This window comes from Pseudopipra pipra, chromosome 2 (assembly GCF_036250125.1).
Source record: "Pseudopipra pipra isolate bDixPip1 chromosome 2, bDixPip1.hap1, whole genome shotgun sequence".
NCBI lineage: Eukaryota > Metazoa > Chordata > Aves > Passeriformes > Pipridae > Pseudopipra > Pseudopipra pipra.
In genome coordinates this window covers 37,441,781-37,458,572 of record NC_087550.1, presented here as the reverse complement: position 1 = coordinate 37,458,572, position 16,792 = coordinate 37,441,781, and the positions used below count along the sequence as shown (strand labels likewise).

General features: G+C 39.0%; 1 protein-coding gene across 12 annotated transcripts in view; it reads right to left on the bottom strand.

Annotated features, from left to right (window-relative positions):
- Positions 1-16,792, bottom strand: part of FAT3 (FAT atypical cadherin 3) — a 413,377-nt gene that overhangs the window by 66,926 nt on the left and 329,659 nt on the right. For all 12 annotated transcript variants that reach the window (XR_010428221.1, XM_064645040.1, XM_064645033.1 and 9 more), the window contains 4 exons: positions 10,843-14,916; positions 3,331-3,527; positions 2,130-2,283; positions 1,028-1,261 (listed from right to left, as the gene is read on the bottom strand). Coding sequence is in view for 11 of the 12 variants with exons in the window: in XM_064645040.1 (XP_064501110.1) it covers positions 1,028-1,261; positions 2,130-2,283; positions 3,331-3,527; positions 10,843-14,916 (4,659 nt within the window). In the remaining variant the exon portion in view is untranslated. The remainder of the gene's footprint in view (positions 1-1,027; positions 1,262-2,129; positions 2,284-3,330; positions 3,528-10,842; positions 14,917-16,792) is intronic.

Genomic DNA, 16,792 nt, shown 5'->3' with positions numbered 1-16,792 from the left:
TCAGATGGTTCAGTAGTTTACTACCAGTAATTGGCTTTTCACTACAGAACAGTCACATAATTTTAATTGTCACTTTTCAACCAAGGCATATAATGCAGCTCTTCATAGATACATTAATGAATATTTGCTGCTCCTTTATGGATTCCTGTATATTTACACTATCAGCCTCAGTAACAGCTGAGACTTACAGCATGCAGTGTACTTCAAAAAAAAAAAAAAAATTGACATGAAATACTTTTTCACTGAATGAAAGATCTTTTTATGTGAAACTACTCAGGCCACAGTTTTTACAAAACATCTGCAAACAGAGGAAGAAAAAAATAAACTAAGGGATTTATTTATTTCGACTCAAGTGAGTGACATAAAAAATTCTGATATTCAGTAGGTTTTACCACTGTGTTATGCAAAAAGGCCTCCTTTAAATATTTATATTTGGTCTCAGATTTCAAGGTTAAGGTCTTCATATAATAAACTCTTACACTTTCAAAGAATGTGCAGTTAAATAACCAAAACACTTATAATGTACATTCACAGTGAACAATAATTTTATGCTAAAGTAATCAGCTGGAACGAATGGGAGCTAGAGCAGTATGAAACTCTAGAAAAGCTATGATTAATCAGGTATAGGTGTATGGCATGTAACTATATTATTTGCATAAACAGTGGCATGGGAATTCAAAATCACAGCTCAAGAAAAGAGGTGAGACCACTGGAGGAAAAAAGCTGGAATTTACCCCCAAAATGATCATTTACCCCTGAACACAGCTATTGCTGATCAAGAAAATAAAAGACTACATGCTTCTGTGGCTGCTGCAATGCTTTTCTGTTTGTAACACCATTATGTCAAGCTTAACCACAAGCATTTTGATGTAAAGAAATAGAAGAGAAAGAAATAGGGAGCATAAAGAAGATAAAGGAGGGAGAAATGAAGAAAAGTAGCTATAGAAAAATTAATCTGTATTGCAATTCCACCAATCCACAGAGTCTTCCTGAATGTTAATTATTGTTTGCAATGTTTCCCACTTACCGACATCAGGATCAGTGGCTTGGACTCTTGTTAACAAAGCTTTAGTGGCTGTATTCTCATAGACACATGCAGTGTAGTGATCAGATGAAAACACTGGTGGATTATCATTAACATCTTCTAAAATAAGATGGATTTCTGATTGGCAAAACCTGCCACCACCATCAGTGGCTCGGGCAACCAAGTTGTATGCAGGGATTTTCTCTCGGTCAAGAGGGGCCAAAGATTTCAGCTCACCTAAAATTGATCAAAAACAGCAGCTATTGTTATTATTGTAGCACCATCACTGATTCTAGATAGCTTAAGTGTCTCAAAAACATGTGTTTCACAGGAATAGGAAACAGAAAACAAAATCAACCTCTCTTATTCCAATTAATGGATTAAAAACTCACAGCAGTGTCACTCCCCTCTGCTCTGCACACAAAAAAGAGAGCTGCTGATATGAGTGCAGGGATGTCAAGCCACTCATGGTGGCCTTCAACAGCCTACAGCTTCACCCATATGTTTTCCCACACCACTGTGTTTTCCCAAGTTTGTCTTTCTGTTACTCTCAATATTTATAGACATCTAGATGCAGAAAGACATCCTTTTAGCAGGGCCTGTTGCGATAGGACAAAGTGTCATGGTTTTAAGCTAAAAAAGCGGGTAGATTTAGACTAGATATAAGGAAGAATTTTTTTATGATGAGGATGGTTAAACACTGGCACAGATTGCCCTGGAAACATTAACTGGATGAGTCTCTGAGCAACACGATCTAGTTGAAGATTACCGTGTGTATGGCAGGGGAGTTGGACTAGACGACCTTTAAAGTTCTCTTCCAACCCAAACTGTTCTATGGTTCTATGATACATCTCTGACCTAACTTGAAGTCTGCAGGGAAACAAGAGGATTGATATCAACTGTTCTGGTTATAACATTCAATCTAGTCAACAAAGATGTCCCTCTTTCTCCCTCCTACCACCACCACTTTAAGTGGTCATCCACACCTGCCATAACTGGAACAACTGGCTTATAGCCAAATGTAACCTAACTCTTGTTAAGGAAATGAGCACCCACTGATATCAAGGAATTAAAGCTATTAAGCAATATTTCATTGTCATCTTACCATTTTCTGGATCTAAGAAAAATTTATTGTTCCCAGCACCATAAAGAGAGTAGTGAATTTCACCATTGGACCCGATGTCAGCATCTTTAGCACTGATTTTAAGAATGACTTTGTTTGATGGAATGTCTTCAGGAAACAGTGCTGTGTATGCAACCTAGAGTCAAAAACAGAAATGTGAGCTGTGCTGTGACAGTATTTCACAGCCTTTGCACAGCCGTTTTTTAAACAATTTGTAGTACATCCTTCTATAACGGAAACAATTTTCCTTTATGCAACATATTCCTAGCAATTCAAGTAACTGTTAAGCTTTGAGGTGTCACAATAAACAATGCCAAATTATGACTCTGAATAGGGCTCATCTTAGGTGTTTAACGCAATACCATTTTTTACCTTCTGTTTATTCCATTGACATCCATGAAAAGAAAATTTTGATGAGTGTGCTAACAGAAACAACTGTTTTTATCACCTCATCAAGCAGTTTTGAGGGAAATTCAGACTGTGATTCCACAGAGTGGTTCTTGCAATGACAGTAGTCCATCAGTGAAAATGCAATGATGGGAATTATATGAGTATATACATACACACACACAGACACAGACACATATATATATGTATATTCTGAAAGCAGTACCATTAAGGAACTCTGGGTTTTACTATGCCTTTTCTTTCACACAGACCTTTATATTGTGCTAAAATTAGTCCCCTGTATTGCCTTTCCACAGAATAAAAGACAGCTAGCACTCTGAAAACTGTAGTCAGGCCATAATGCATGCATTCCCAACAACATGAGAGCAAGCTACATTCTTCTGCCTTTTCCACTGCATCTCTGGCATTTGGAAGGTTCAGGAAAGCTGAAGTTAAACTGGATTGGAGGCATTTCAATGTGGCTTGTGAAAGGGGAGCATATTTTTTTCTGAGGTGCCCAGTGCCACCTCACAACACATCATTTGTTCTAAAGCCAACTAAAGGCCAACGTGTACATTGCTCCTTTGCTAGCTTTATGAGACCATTATCCTTGAATCTTGGTTTCACAGGAATGCTTTATCCTGCTACTCTCCCAGATCACTGCAGATTCTTCAACTAAGACCATTAGGATGAAAATCAGCATCACCTGTGAATATCTGTAAATAGCAAGGAACACCCCCAGGGAACTCATCACTTTCAACACAGTGGTTGATTTCTGTGGGTGTTGGTAACTCACCTGTTCGCAAACTGGATTATTGTCATTAACATCAGTGACGCTCACTTCCACAGCAGCTTGGGTTACAAAGAGGCCATCTGTGGCAGTGATGTTCAGATAATAAATGTCTTGCTCTTCCCGATCTAGAGGCCTTTTAACGTAAACCTTCCACTCATTCTGAACCAGTCCCAGAGCGAACTTTCCTTTGGGATTCCCTCCTGCAACAAGACAAGCAACATACAGTGCATTGAAGTGTCCCTTCAGAGCTCCCACCTGGTGTGAACACACAGACACATTGCAGAAGACCTGAACTAAGCAGCCATCATTTGTTTCACAGTGATTGGTGCTTCCAAACTTGCAGACTCGGGAGATCTGTAATGAGATTATGCTCCCTGTGTTTATTGCCCCCCCGAATGCCTTGTATGAAAGCGAACCAATAACTTTCAGTGGCAACAAAATCCATTTAGCAGAGCTGAAGATGATCTCTTGTTTAGTTCCCCATAAGGATAATCAAATTCAAACTGTGAACAATCAATAGTCCTCTCGGGCTGGTACAATTGTCTTTCCACTTAGTCTCGGGAGAGGATGTAATACACCGTAGCTCTTGTTACCAAGACAATTTCATTAGCTCTTGATTATGCAATCAAGGACTGGAAGAGGGTTCTATTAAGGAATCCTCTAATGAAAGCTTTATCATACAACTGTGCCATTCTTGTGCTTATTAAAATGCTAGTTTTTGAAAAAGTTTACATGACACAGGAAGACACATAAGTATTAAATAGTCCTAACAAGAGGTCATTTGAGGAACAGTTGGAAGATAAGCAGTAGAATTAGATCAAATGTATCCAAGAATGGAAGATGATGAAAGGAGTACAGGAGATAAAGCAGAAGAGTTTTTTACTGTGCCCTAACTCTGACACTGAACCTGGCAATGTTGCTCTTCCACATCATTAAATTGCCTGCTGACAAAAGTAGGTTGGGAGAGGGAAAGTTTTGGTCCACATTATCCTCAGGAAGGAAGGAAGGAAGGAAGGAAGGAAGGAAGGAAGGAGGGAAGGACATGTCATGTGCAGAAGTGTACAATAATTAAGGCGGGCACAGTCATTAATTTTTCCAACAGTTATTTACTCTTTTATCTGAAATGGTACAGCCTCCTGCATGGTCCACGAAGAAACACCTTTAATCACCCTTCTCTGAGTCTGATACAAATCTTCTGTCAGACAAGACAGTAAAATCCTTTAAACCAATGTTATGACTTAACTCCACTAGTCAGCTCAGTCCCACACAACCGCTCGCTCATTTCTTCCCCAGTGGGAATGGGAAGAGAATCTCAAGGGTAAAACTGAGATATAGGTTGAGACAGTGTATCTGGAAAAGCAAATCTGTGTGTATAAGCATAAAAAGGAATTCAAGGCAGGTGTTCAGCCATCTCCAGGAAAGCAGGGCTCTGTCGCCCTGACAGTTACTTGGGAAGACAAATGCCATAACTCTGGACAACTTCCCTTCCTCCTTCCTCCCTCAGCTTTTATTGCTGAGCATGATGTCACATGGTCTGGAATATCCCTTGGGTCAGCTGTCCTGGCTGTGTCCCCTCCCAACTCCTTGTGAACCCCTGGCCTCCTCACTGGTGGGGTGTGGTGAAGAGCAGAAAAGTCCTTGACTCTGTGTAAGCACCGCTCAGCAGCAACTAAAATATCCTTGTGGTAGAAACACTGTTTCCAGCACAAATCCAAATCATAGCCACATAGCAGGTGCTATTCAGAAAATTAATTCTACCCCAGCCAAAGCCAGTAAAGCCAACTACTCCGTCTTCTGTGCCCAGTGTCTAACACAACCTTGGTCTGTAAAAACATATCTGAAAATTTAATAATTTAGGATAGACCTCTCCAGTCATAGCAAACTCATGCGCTACAGAAACTCAGCAAGGACATATTAAAAAGCATCATGCTGCTCCACTGGGTGCACTATAATTGCAGCTAACCTGCTACTCATATTAAGTTTTCTCATGTGCTCTCCATGCAGGAATGCAATCTGAGAACTATTGTCCATGTTGCTCATGTTTAAAAACTATTAAGGGAATGAATGCTTATTCTTTCTTGTAACAAGTTCAACAATGTCAAACATGCTAGCGTACATTTGCTTACAAACTACTCCGAGTTCTGACATGTGTCATGGGATCTGTCCAAGCTCAATAGAAAGACCAGGTTCTTAAAAACCTTGCCCTCTTCCCCTGTAGTTACTTGCATGAAATAATTGCATAACTATTAGACAAAAAAAAAAAAAAAAAAAAAGCAAGGCTGAATTTATTTGCATTGACTTTGCTGTCAGGCTGTCTCTGATGTTGCTTTTGCTGTCATAATTAAGTCAGTTCTCAGCAACCTTTTTAGCAAAATAACAAAGCAGAGAAGGTCTGAACTTGAAGCTGAGCTTAAAACCAAGCAGAAAAAAATCTAATGTCCATTTCATACCTACTTTCTACACAAAAAGAAGAAAGGAGATCAGAGGCTGTAATCTATGCTTCCTTCATTAGCTACCAGTGACAAGACAGACTGGTTTCTATTTAATATGAAAACTAAGTCAGCTGAGTCAGGCTGAGCAGATCTTTCTTGTTAAGCGTCACCATTTGTGCTAGCTATGACTGTGCCAAAAAAAGCAAGTTGTAATCAATAAGATTCCCAGAAAAGTAGTCAGACAGGCATTATAATTATAAAAGGTCCTTGAATCATACATAGCACTAAACTGATATATCAAATACAGATATTTTCTGTTGATAGAAAACCACACAAAACCAAGCAGTTTGATCACAAAACCAAGCAGTTTTCCCACTGATTTCTAAGACAGTCTGGAATAACCACCAGAGAACACATTGTTTAATCTGTTGTGTCATATAAACCTACATTTCTCCTAAAGAGGTTTACACAGAGTGTTGATGTATACTACAGTCCAGATCTGAATACAACCCAAGGAAATGAGAATTTGTCCACAGACTTGAGTCTGAATGTGATTTCAAAGAAGGCAGACCCCTGCTGATTGACGTTTAATTCCCTTTATTCAGTTCAACACCAGCAAAAAAAAAGCCTAACTCTCCTTTATTAAAGGCTGTAATCTTGTCACAGTGAATTTAATGTTGTAAACCATTAATAAAAATGGTCTTCAATGTTCTTATTTTGCTTCATGATATTAATCAAGCTTTCCTGCACACTAGTCCTTATGTAAAAAAAATGATTAACTGTCCTGACCAACTAGGAAGGAATACACTCAAGGTATGGGTATCCCATTGCTGAGAAAAGAGGAAAGGTAAAATTTAATTAAAATCAGCTGGTGGTTTTTACAGCTAGCAGTAACACTACCTTGGAGCAATTTTAAAATCACTGTTGCTTTGTTGCTGATGGAATGGCTTTTAAATCACACCTAGGAATTTGGGGAATATGCATTAAAAAAAATGGTTCTTGGGATCCCTTTTATTCCCCTTTACTCCATTCGAAAAGTATCAATTTGAATGACCAAGAAACCTGTGCAATAAGCAGCAAACATGTGTAAGAGTTTACCTGCATGGCTTTTTTATTAGCGTGTTCATCTTTCTTTTTTGCTTCTTAGGACTGGCTCTATACTTTGTTGGTGGAAAATAAAGGTGCACTGTAAAGTGCAACAGAAATAATGACATATAAGAACTAAAATACTGTCAAGGAAATATTCTTAAAAATGGAAAGGCAAAAAAATCCACACCGTGGCCCAGGAAATGTTTCCTAGTACTTATACATATGTCTTGATGCAGATCTCATTCTGCAGTGATTAATTAACTTTTTCACTAATATATGCAAGCAGATTCAGTTTCCTAGGGGCATTCTAATTAATTAGTTTTTCGCTCTGAATAATGTAGCTTTTCTAAACGGAAGCCTCCTGACTATGTGTATTAATGTATTCTTTAAAATCTTTTGGCAGTTTTCTTATGTTCTACTTTGAATGTCACAACAGTGAAGTGCTAGCTACACAAAACACTCCAATAACTTTTTAGAAAGGCTTTGAGGCTAAAAGAATCAGCAGTATCTTTTATCTTTTGTTACTTGAAGTTTAAATAATGCTCTGTCTCCCTCCCTCCCTCCCTAGTCAGCAAATAGTACAAAGCCAAATCAAGCTCAAGTTTAAGTAAAGAAAGAAAACAGCCAGATACAAATGAAATGCAGAGAGACAGTGATCCAAAATAAACAAATCCTGACACACATCATTACTAAAGCACACACAGAGGCCATTATAGCAGCTAAAAGGGAATGAAAAACTAGAAGCCAACAGTGTCAGTTTTCACTGCAATGTCCCCATCTGGGAGGGGGAACTGAATATTTACTAACCTATTTATTTAGTTTCTGTCTTACATTTATGCATTTATTTTGATATTTTCAATTCCCAGTTAGAACTCTAGGCATTTGCATCATACAAAATCAACAGGTTTATCCTTTACTCCCAGTTTAAGATGCGTGTTTCCTAAGCTTCTGAAATGATAAACCCAATCCTCTTAGCTTTACTATCATAAAACTGCAGACACTGTTCTTCAGCCTGCAGCATAAGGCCTACCCAAACACAGAAACACCCATTTCTCCAGAACTCCAGTATCACAAATATAAGATAAAAACAAACAAACCCCATCACTTTGCTCATACTGGGCAATCCAGCAAAAAGCCTGTGTACAATACCAGTTCTTTCTTCCAAAACACATCGTCTATCTCCCTTGTATAAGCTGAAACAAGCTTGAAGACTATTGACTGTCCTTAGATGTATGTTCCTGATGAAGCCTAATTAACATCACTGAAGGAACATAAAACACTTTACCAAAGTCTTGGCAACTAACATTTTTCTGATGGCTTTTCCTAGTTTGCCACTGTTAGATCTCAGTAATATCTGGCTGGTTGTTGGTTGGCTAGACATCAGAGGAGCCCTGGTTTTAGGCAAACTACCTCAAATGATATAGTCAATGACCTCAAATGAACTTTCAAAAGAAAACAAAAGAAACTACTGTGCTCCCTAAGTGCATCTGTGTAATCTGTGCTTCCTATTGATTTTCTATTAAGATTTATATACAGCACTTTTGCTTCGTGAACATCTCCAGCTGCTATCAAACTACAAGTAACAAAGGGTAAGTGCAAAATTTCCCCCCCCCCATCAAATGCAAATGAAAGTGGGTTTGAAAATGGCAATTACTTGCCAGTAATCATGGAAAACAATCCTAAACTGAAGGAATCCAAAACAGAATATATATATGTCCACCAGAGTATATAAATCCCTTTTCAAAGTCAACCAGAAGACTGCAATAAGCATTTGTATTTCTCAAAAGAGCATAAAGGACTCTTCAGTGATCGCATCTGACACAGAATGTTTATTTCTATCATCTTCTAAAGCACGATTTTTTCCATCTATCTTCTGTGTGCTACTTTTCTGCTGGTGCATTTTCACAAAGCTGTTTTTGGTGGATCCACATGTCATTCTCATAATTTTTCTTCTTTCTTTTCATTAATGTCTTGTTTTTCCCCAGAGTTTGTTTATTGTATTCACAGAAGTTTCTATGGCTCAAAACACCTCCAGAAAGCCAAAGCATTTGAATAATCGTCTAGCTAATCTGATTCCATGAAACATTCAAATGCAGTTCCTGAGATCAACTTGAGGTAAAGTGTGAATAGACTATTTTATTAGTAATACTATACTTTAATATGTTTTGACATTTAAATCAAAAGAACATAATTTCCCCTTGTGCATTTTTCAACCTCAAATCATATATTCAAAGGCAGTGGAATTTCTGAGCCTATACACTTTAGTAATTGTACAGAAGGACTTAAAGAAAGTTTTGGGCTTTGACATCTAATGTTTTCAGAAACTAATAAAACAGCAAAACATCGGACATATTTTGAACTGTGACAGAAATTAGGGTACAGAATGATCTATAATTTTTGAGTCACATGCGACGGTTGTTATTCAAAAGTCCAGTTTTTGCCAAATTAACAGCATAGGGATGTGAAGAAAAACATCATTATGTAACTAAAGGCATAATTAACTATAAGAGATGACTGCAAGACTTCAGAACAAAGCTAATAATCATGGTGCACTAACATATCTTTGTTACGAACATAAGGGTTTTCTTTTCCCATAGTACTTTCTGCACTGGGATCCCCAAACTCCTTCAAATATCCCAAAATTTCTAGGATGAGGAACAACTTATTTACTTTTACATATGTGGAAACTGGGGCACTGGCAGCTAATGCACCTTGCCCAAGGCCTCTCAATCCTGACACCTACCCATAAGACTACCTTTGCCCCTGCTTCTAATATCCTACAGCACATCACATTATGAACACATAGTCTTTGCAAACCTTTAAAGTAAATCCAAATTTTCATGTAAATGGTCAGAATGAATTTCTGGTTGCTTTGAAAATGATGCTACTTCTGATGTGTAACATCAGGCAATCTATGCCTGACTGGAGTATCACGGCTCTCCTTACACACCATCCCACAGCCATTTTCAATTTGATATCTAACAAAGGGGTAGGAGCCTTATGCTCCACAGCAAAACATACAAACTTCCCATTAGTTAAGTAATTTTTGCCCACAGGGTGCTTCCTACATGCAGTCTTGTGTAGGTCTAATCCCATTCAGTGAGAGAAATGTGAATTCATCCAATAATTTGGTTATTACTAGGTAGTTAATATTAGGTCTTGAATTGCTAAGGGAGGCAGTGACAAAGTTGTTTTCTAACAAAATCTATTGGACAATGAAAGATGGAGACAGAAAAATAACTGCAGTACCCCATCACTCATAACATACTCACACAAAAGCCAGGCTGAATCTAGGAGAAAAGAATGATAATAAGTATAACAAAATAGAAGAGAGCAATATTACCTACTTCGAAAAATGTGTTAGTAATGTAATCAAAATTGCCTTATGATGTATATAACAATACATGTCAGCTAACCAGTGCTTCTAAGTATATTACTATTTCCCTGGCCAGGAATCTATGCTGATAAGAAATGGCATCCCCTCACCCAATAACATAAAACTCACTCATACCCCTACTGCTCCCAGCCCCAAAGAATGGTGTTTGAAAATGGCTCCTGCATGCACTTTCCTATCTCAAAAAGAGAAATGCCATTCCAAAAGAAAAAAAAAATGCTTGGAAATATAAGGATTTTCTCTCTAAGAATAAAATTTTCCTCTTCCCTTTGTCAAAAAATTAAATTATGATGGTTTTCAAGCTGACATATCAATTATGATTGGTTGATGGGTCACACTACATTGCTCTGCAGCAAATCATTAAGCATTAATCTTGGAAATTTTAGAGAGAATAAAACAGAGAGACACACACACTCCCTTTCTCTCTTTTCAGTTTTGCTGCAAATTCTGTCCAAAATAAAAAAAGAAAATTCAAAAACAAAGAAAAACATAATTGTCTCATTCATAGATAATTTAGCTAACATTCACCTAAAACTGGACACACGCACAGTTCTTCAGTAAGGCTGATTATGGGAAGAAAGCATGTAAGTTGTTTCTTACCTGTAATGTGGTAGCTAACCTGCCGATTGACATCAGATGTGTCTTCATCCCAGGTGCTAAGAACAGCCACAACTTCCCCTGGAGGGTCACTCTCCTTCACTGACCCCCTGTACACCTCGTGCTCAAAGACAGGTGCATTATCATTTATATCTGTCACAGTAACTGAGACCAAGGTGGTTGATGATAAGGACAAAGCTTCCCCCAGATCTGAGGCCACCACTGCAAAGGTGAAAGCAGAATCTTTTTCATGGTCCAAATCCTTCAGTGTACTGATCCAGCCACTGTTGCTATCAATGGTGAATGCTTCTGTGATCTTCTCCAGCTCCGATTCCACTGCAAGCGTATAGGTGACCTGCCCATTTGCACTTGAGTCTGCATCAACCGCTTTAACTTGCATAAGTTTTGTTCCTATAGGCATCCCTTCCATTATTATAGCATCATAGCTAGCTGTTTCAAACACAGGCTTGTTGTCATTTACATCCAACACCTTCACCTCCACATCCACAGTCAACACAATGTCTACTTTATCTAACTGAATCGTGGCTGCAACTTTGAAGTGAAAAGCAGGATTTATTTCGTGGTCAAGTCTCTTATCCAATTTTATGAGTCCTGTGTCTTGCTCTATGATGAAAACCCCGTCTTTGTTGTTTTCAGGTAACTCACCATTAACTGTGCTATACAAAGCACCCTGATTGGGCAAAACATGCAGAATGTCAATAGTACTACCTATGAGGGTGTCTTCTGCTACTGTAAAAGAATACTGGGGTTGAGAAAAAGAAGGCAAAATAGTCTCTGGGGGTAAAACATGGATGTAGACAGGAATGAGGGAATGCTTTACAGGAATGCCACCATCCACTGCTTTGACAAAGAATGACAGAACTGTGCTTTTAAGCTGATTAAAGCTACCCTTGGTGACCATCCATCCATTATCTGGATCTATTTCAAGCAGATCAGCTACTGAAACGGAAGCTTCACTATAGAGAGAATAGGTAATTCTGGAATTGGCTCCATCATCTGGATCTACTGCTTGTACTTGGGTCACCAAGTAACCTTTCCCAACATCTGCTTTGACACTTGCTCTGTATTCGACCGTCATAAATTGAGGAGCATTGTCATTCTCATCCACTACTATCACTCTCACAGTGCAAAACGTAGTCCTGCCACCTCCGTCGAGGGCTCTCAAAAATATACCGATATCACTTTCCAGTGGGCTCTCACGGTCTAACCTCTCAGTTGTGAGAATCTGCCCATTGCTATCAATCAAAAATCGGTCCTTGGCAAAGTCATTTATTATGGAGTAGCTGATCTGGCCATATACACCTGAATCCCCATCTGTTGCCTTCACATGGATTACCTTAGTTCCAGGAGCAGCATTTTCTCTAACCTCTGCAACATAAACACTCTGCGAAAACACAGGGCTGTAGAGGTTGGCCCCAAGTATCTGAATGTGCACCTGAGCTGTGCTGGTGAACAGCCCGTCTGACACAGAGACATTTAGGCTGTACATGGGCTCCATTCTCTGTTTGCGATGGTTGGAGAGGGTGATAACACCACTCTTGCTGTCCATAATAAAACTGGTCCGATCATTTCCTGATAGGATGCTGTATTCCAGTCTGTCAAAATCAGAGCTGTCAGCATCAGAAGCTTGGACACAAGTCACAAAATGACCACGAGGTGCCAGTTCACTCACATATGATTCATATATTAACTGGTTAAAAACTGGAGGATTGTCATTCATATCTGTTATTGAGATACTAACAAGAACCTCACTGCTTAGTGGTGGGAACCCATTATCGGTTGCTCTGACTTTCAAGCTGCACTGCTGTATGAGTTCATGATCCAGCATCCGTGCTGTCAAAATTAGGCCACTGCTGCTGTCTATATGGAAATAGTCAGTGCTGTTAAAGGTGTCCTGGACTATCTGATACTGTACAATCTTGTTATTGTCAGAGTCAGCATCGGTAGCAACAACTTGCAGTACAGGAGTCCCAATCAAAGAAGCTTCGGACAAAGTAGCATTGTAAGCCGACTGATCAAAAACTGGAGGATTATCGTTAACATCGTTAATGATCAAGTCCAGAGTGACCTCAGCTCGAGCACCAGTGAGGGCATCACTGGCTCGCACTGTCAGCTTGAAAAGAGAATTTATTTCATAGTCCAGCGGGCTGATGACACTCAGAACTCCAGTATCAAAGTCAATATTGAACTGGTTATAGGGATCTCCATCAACAATGATATAAATGATACCTTGGCCTTCTGGACTGGTTGCATTTATGCTTAAAATTGGCGTGTGCATTTCTACATCTTCATTCACGGAAGCTGTATAGAAGGGTTTGTCAAATACAGGCATTGCTTTGTTAACAATAGTAATGGGGAGCTCTACCGTTGCAGATAATGATGGGTTACCACCGTCTTTTGCAAGAATGACAACCAAGTACTCTATATTAGACAAATCAGAATTGAAGGCTTCTTTTAAAGTGACGCTACCAGATCCTCTATCAATTTCAAAATGTCCATAGTCTTCCTTCAGGAGGTATGACACGTCACCATTTTCACCCTTGTCTTTATCAATAGCTGTCACTCGATATATCAGGGTACCAGGTTCAGCATCAACTTGCACAGCAGCATAGTATGGAAGCCCTACAAACACTGGGGCATTGTCATTTATGTCCTCAATGTAAACTCTCACCACTACTCGAGCGACGCGAAGGTGATCTAGTTCACGACTTGCTTCCACCACCAGCTCATACAGCTCCTGTTCCTCTCGGTCAAAGGGGATGCCAGTTGTCTGAATGACTCCTGAGGTGGATTTGATTTTAAATTTGTTTCCTGGGTTTAATATGCTGTATTTCAAAGGCTCGTTGAGGCGGTTACCAACAGCATTCACCACAGCAATCTTTGTGATATTGGTGCTGTTTTCTGAGATAGAAGTGGAATAAAAATTTTGTGTGAAATGGAGTCCACTATCCATGGCTTCTTTTACCAATATTGTCACCATAGCAGTGCTATAAAATTTCCCATCTGATACTCTTACTATTAGCATATAATGGTCTTTGGAGAGACTACTGTTTTTAATGGTGAGTACCCCTGTGCTTGAATCAATTAAAAAATGGTCCATATTGCCTTCAATTATACTAAATGTTAGTTCAGGAGGGATCTCTGAATCTGGGTCTGCAGCCTTGACTTTGAGAACCTCAACACCAATATATGTGGGTAGGAGCAAAACTGTCTCAAATACGGCCTGGCTGAAGACTGGTGGGTTGTCATTGACATCAGTTACCTCAATGGTCACTTCAACTGGGCTCTCTGCTGTAAGCTGGGGATTCCCACTGTCTCTAACATGAACGTGGAAATGGAAGTGGGCTATTGTTTCATGATCTAAATTTGCAATTGTTCTGATTGCACCTGTGCTGGAATCTACTGTGAAATACTTTTTTGCAGTAGATTCAACAATCTGGTAGACAAGCAAAGCATTCTGGTTGCTATCAGCATCAGTGGCACGTATCACGAGGGGACTGTTATTAGCACTCCGGACTATGCTATTTACAGGAGCAGCTTCGCTTATGCTGCCTGAGTACTGAGAGAAGAGAAAAACTGGTGGGTTATCATTTTCATCAACAATCTGAATGTTCACTGTGGCATTTGATGCCATGCCTGCCATATTTGTTGCTTGTACGATGAGCTGATAGGAGGAAGCACGTTCATAATCAAGGGCCTTTTGACTTGTGATCACTCCAGAATACGGGTTTATGGTGAAGGCTCCATCAACATTGCCATCTTTAACCTCATAAACTAATGTGGACTGACTGATTGCAGAGAGAGAGATGACAGAAGTACCAATATCCACATTTTCATTAACCTCCGCTTGGTATTCTTTTAGAGTGAATTTAGGGTGGGAGTTATCTGCCATCGTCACAGATATCCGCACAATTGCTGTTGCAGACAGTGCTGGAGAACCTTGATCAGTCGCTTTGACTGACAAAACAAACTGTCCCATTGTGGTTAAGTCTGGCTCCTTGAGTAACGTAATGATGCCTAGAACTGGTTCAATCTTGAATGTGTTTCCCGTATTTCCTAAAACACAAATATTGGAATCAGATTAGAAATGAAATATGAAACATTTAATGATAACTTAAACCAGGAGCAATTAGCTGCATTTGTTAAAGGCAGTTACTGAAAAGATCCAACATGCCCAACATAAAAGAATTCTAAAGGCACTTCCAGACTCTCCTTCTGAAGATCAGATATTCAGTAGATGGTAAACGCGTTCAAAGCATCAGAAACTCAGATGTTGCTACCTATATCTTGATTCTGAGTATTAAAATCTGAGCAAGAGCTGCATGTACATTACTCCTACTGAAGGAAGGAAGAGCATCCCTAAATTATAGGAATTAGTCAAATACATGTACACCTAAGGCAAAGAAATGAGATCAGAGGCTAACAAGCCAATTACATGACTAATGGATAACAACTCAGGCTCTTAATTGAATGGGATATTAAGCAACCATAGAGGAGATTACAGTAGTTCAAGACTCAAAGAACTGAACATAAGAAGGTTAAAGTGGCATTTAGAAAAAATAAAACTGAGCAAATACCATACAAAAGAGATTCAAGTGTCTTGTGGCACAAAGGTTTATCATGTGATCTCTGAGGAGAATGAATCCAGATGAATGAGATTTAGCAGAAAATGTCATGAAATGCTCGTTATAACATGAAACCAAGGATATCACTGACTGCATAAAGGTGAAAACAGTGAGTTTGGACCAGTGACCTTCTTTGGGGTCCTTATTTCTTTCAGGTCTTTTTGCCAACCTCTTCTTCATCAATACAGACTCAAAACTTTTTATATGTATCCTTACGCTATAATAAAAGATCATCTTCATTAGGCGAACCATGTTTTGTTGGTCCTTTGAGCGCCTGTTTAAAGTAGAGGATGCTGTGTATGTATAAGCATACGGACTCTTTTTCTAAATACAAACAGCATATTGAGTTACAGTGATTCCAATCATTATAACATGTTCCCTCTATTGCAATTCACATCTTAAAATCTAGAACTGCTTCTAATCTACAGTCAAGCATCCATCCATGACCTGGAGAGAAATATATCTCAGGTGATAAACAAGAGATTTTCTTTTAACTGTGACTGGTACAGGTGCTGTACACAGAGCAGTAAATGTGAAAACTGTAGCTGGAATGCCAAATACATGGAATCCTGAATGAAGTGAGGTAGTGTGAACTATTTTTAAGATGTGATTCGCTATCTGTTGTAATTCTGGGGCAAGGAGGCTAATTTAAGCTACATATTCCTGTATGTAGTTCAATACTGGTAGTGGCTTTCTATTTATATCCAGCCTTTCTGATCAGTAAAGTTTACTCTACTGGCTAAACCAAAAATTGTGCTTTTCACTGAGGAGCTGAAATTCTTCTAGAGCTATAAATTCTCATAAAAACCACAGCACCTGTCACATTTACAGACACTACAAATGATGCTGCAGTTATTTTGTCAGTGCTTGCTAATACAAATAATTTTTAGCCCCTGACTGCCTCTGTAAGGCCAGAGCTGGTTCTTCTCCTTTAACAATTTCTTATGAAATTATACAAAAACTACTTTCTTTGCCAATTACTTTCTTCAGACGTAAGATGAGGTAATTCCCCTGAATGACAGGGCTGTGTACAATCTGAATTCTGCAGTTAAAATCAAAATTATCAACAGCAGATTTTATGGGTCATAGAAACTACAGCAGCAGAAGACTGAATTTTGATATATCTGAGATTGGGACATCCATGGACAATGAAACTGGAGGAGTGTGGGGATCACAGTAAACAGAGGTTTCAAGTCTGACACTGCAGGGAGAGCTCATGACGAAAGAGAAACAGCCTGTAATGAAAAACAGAGTCTCTAGAAACCATCTAATAGCTAAAGCATCTTTTCTAATCATAATATTTTTCT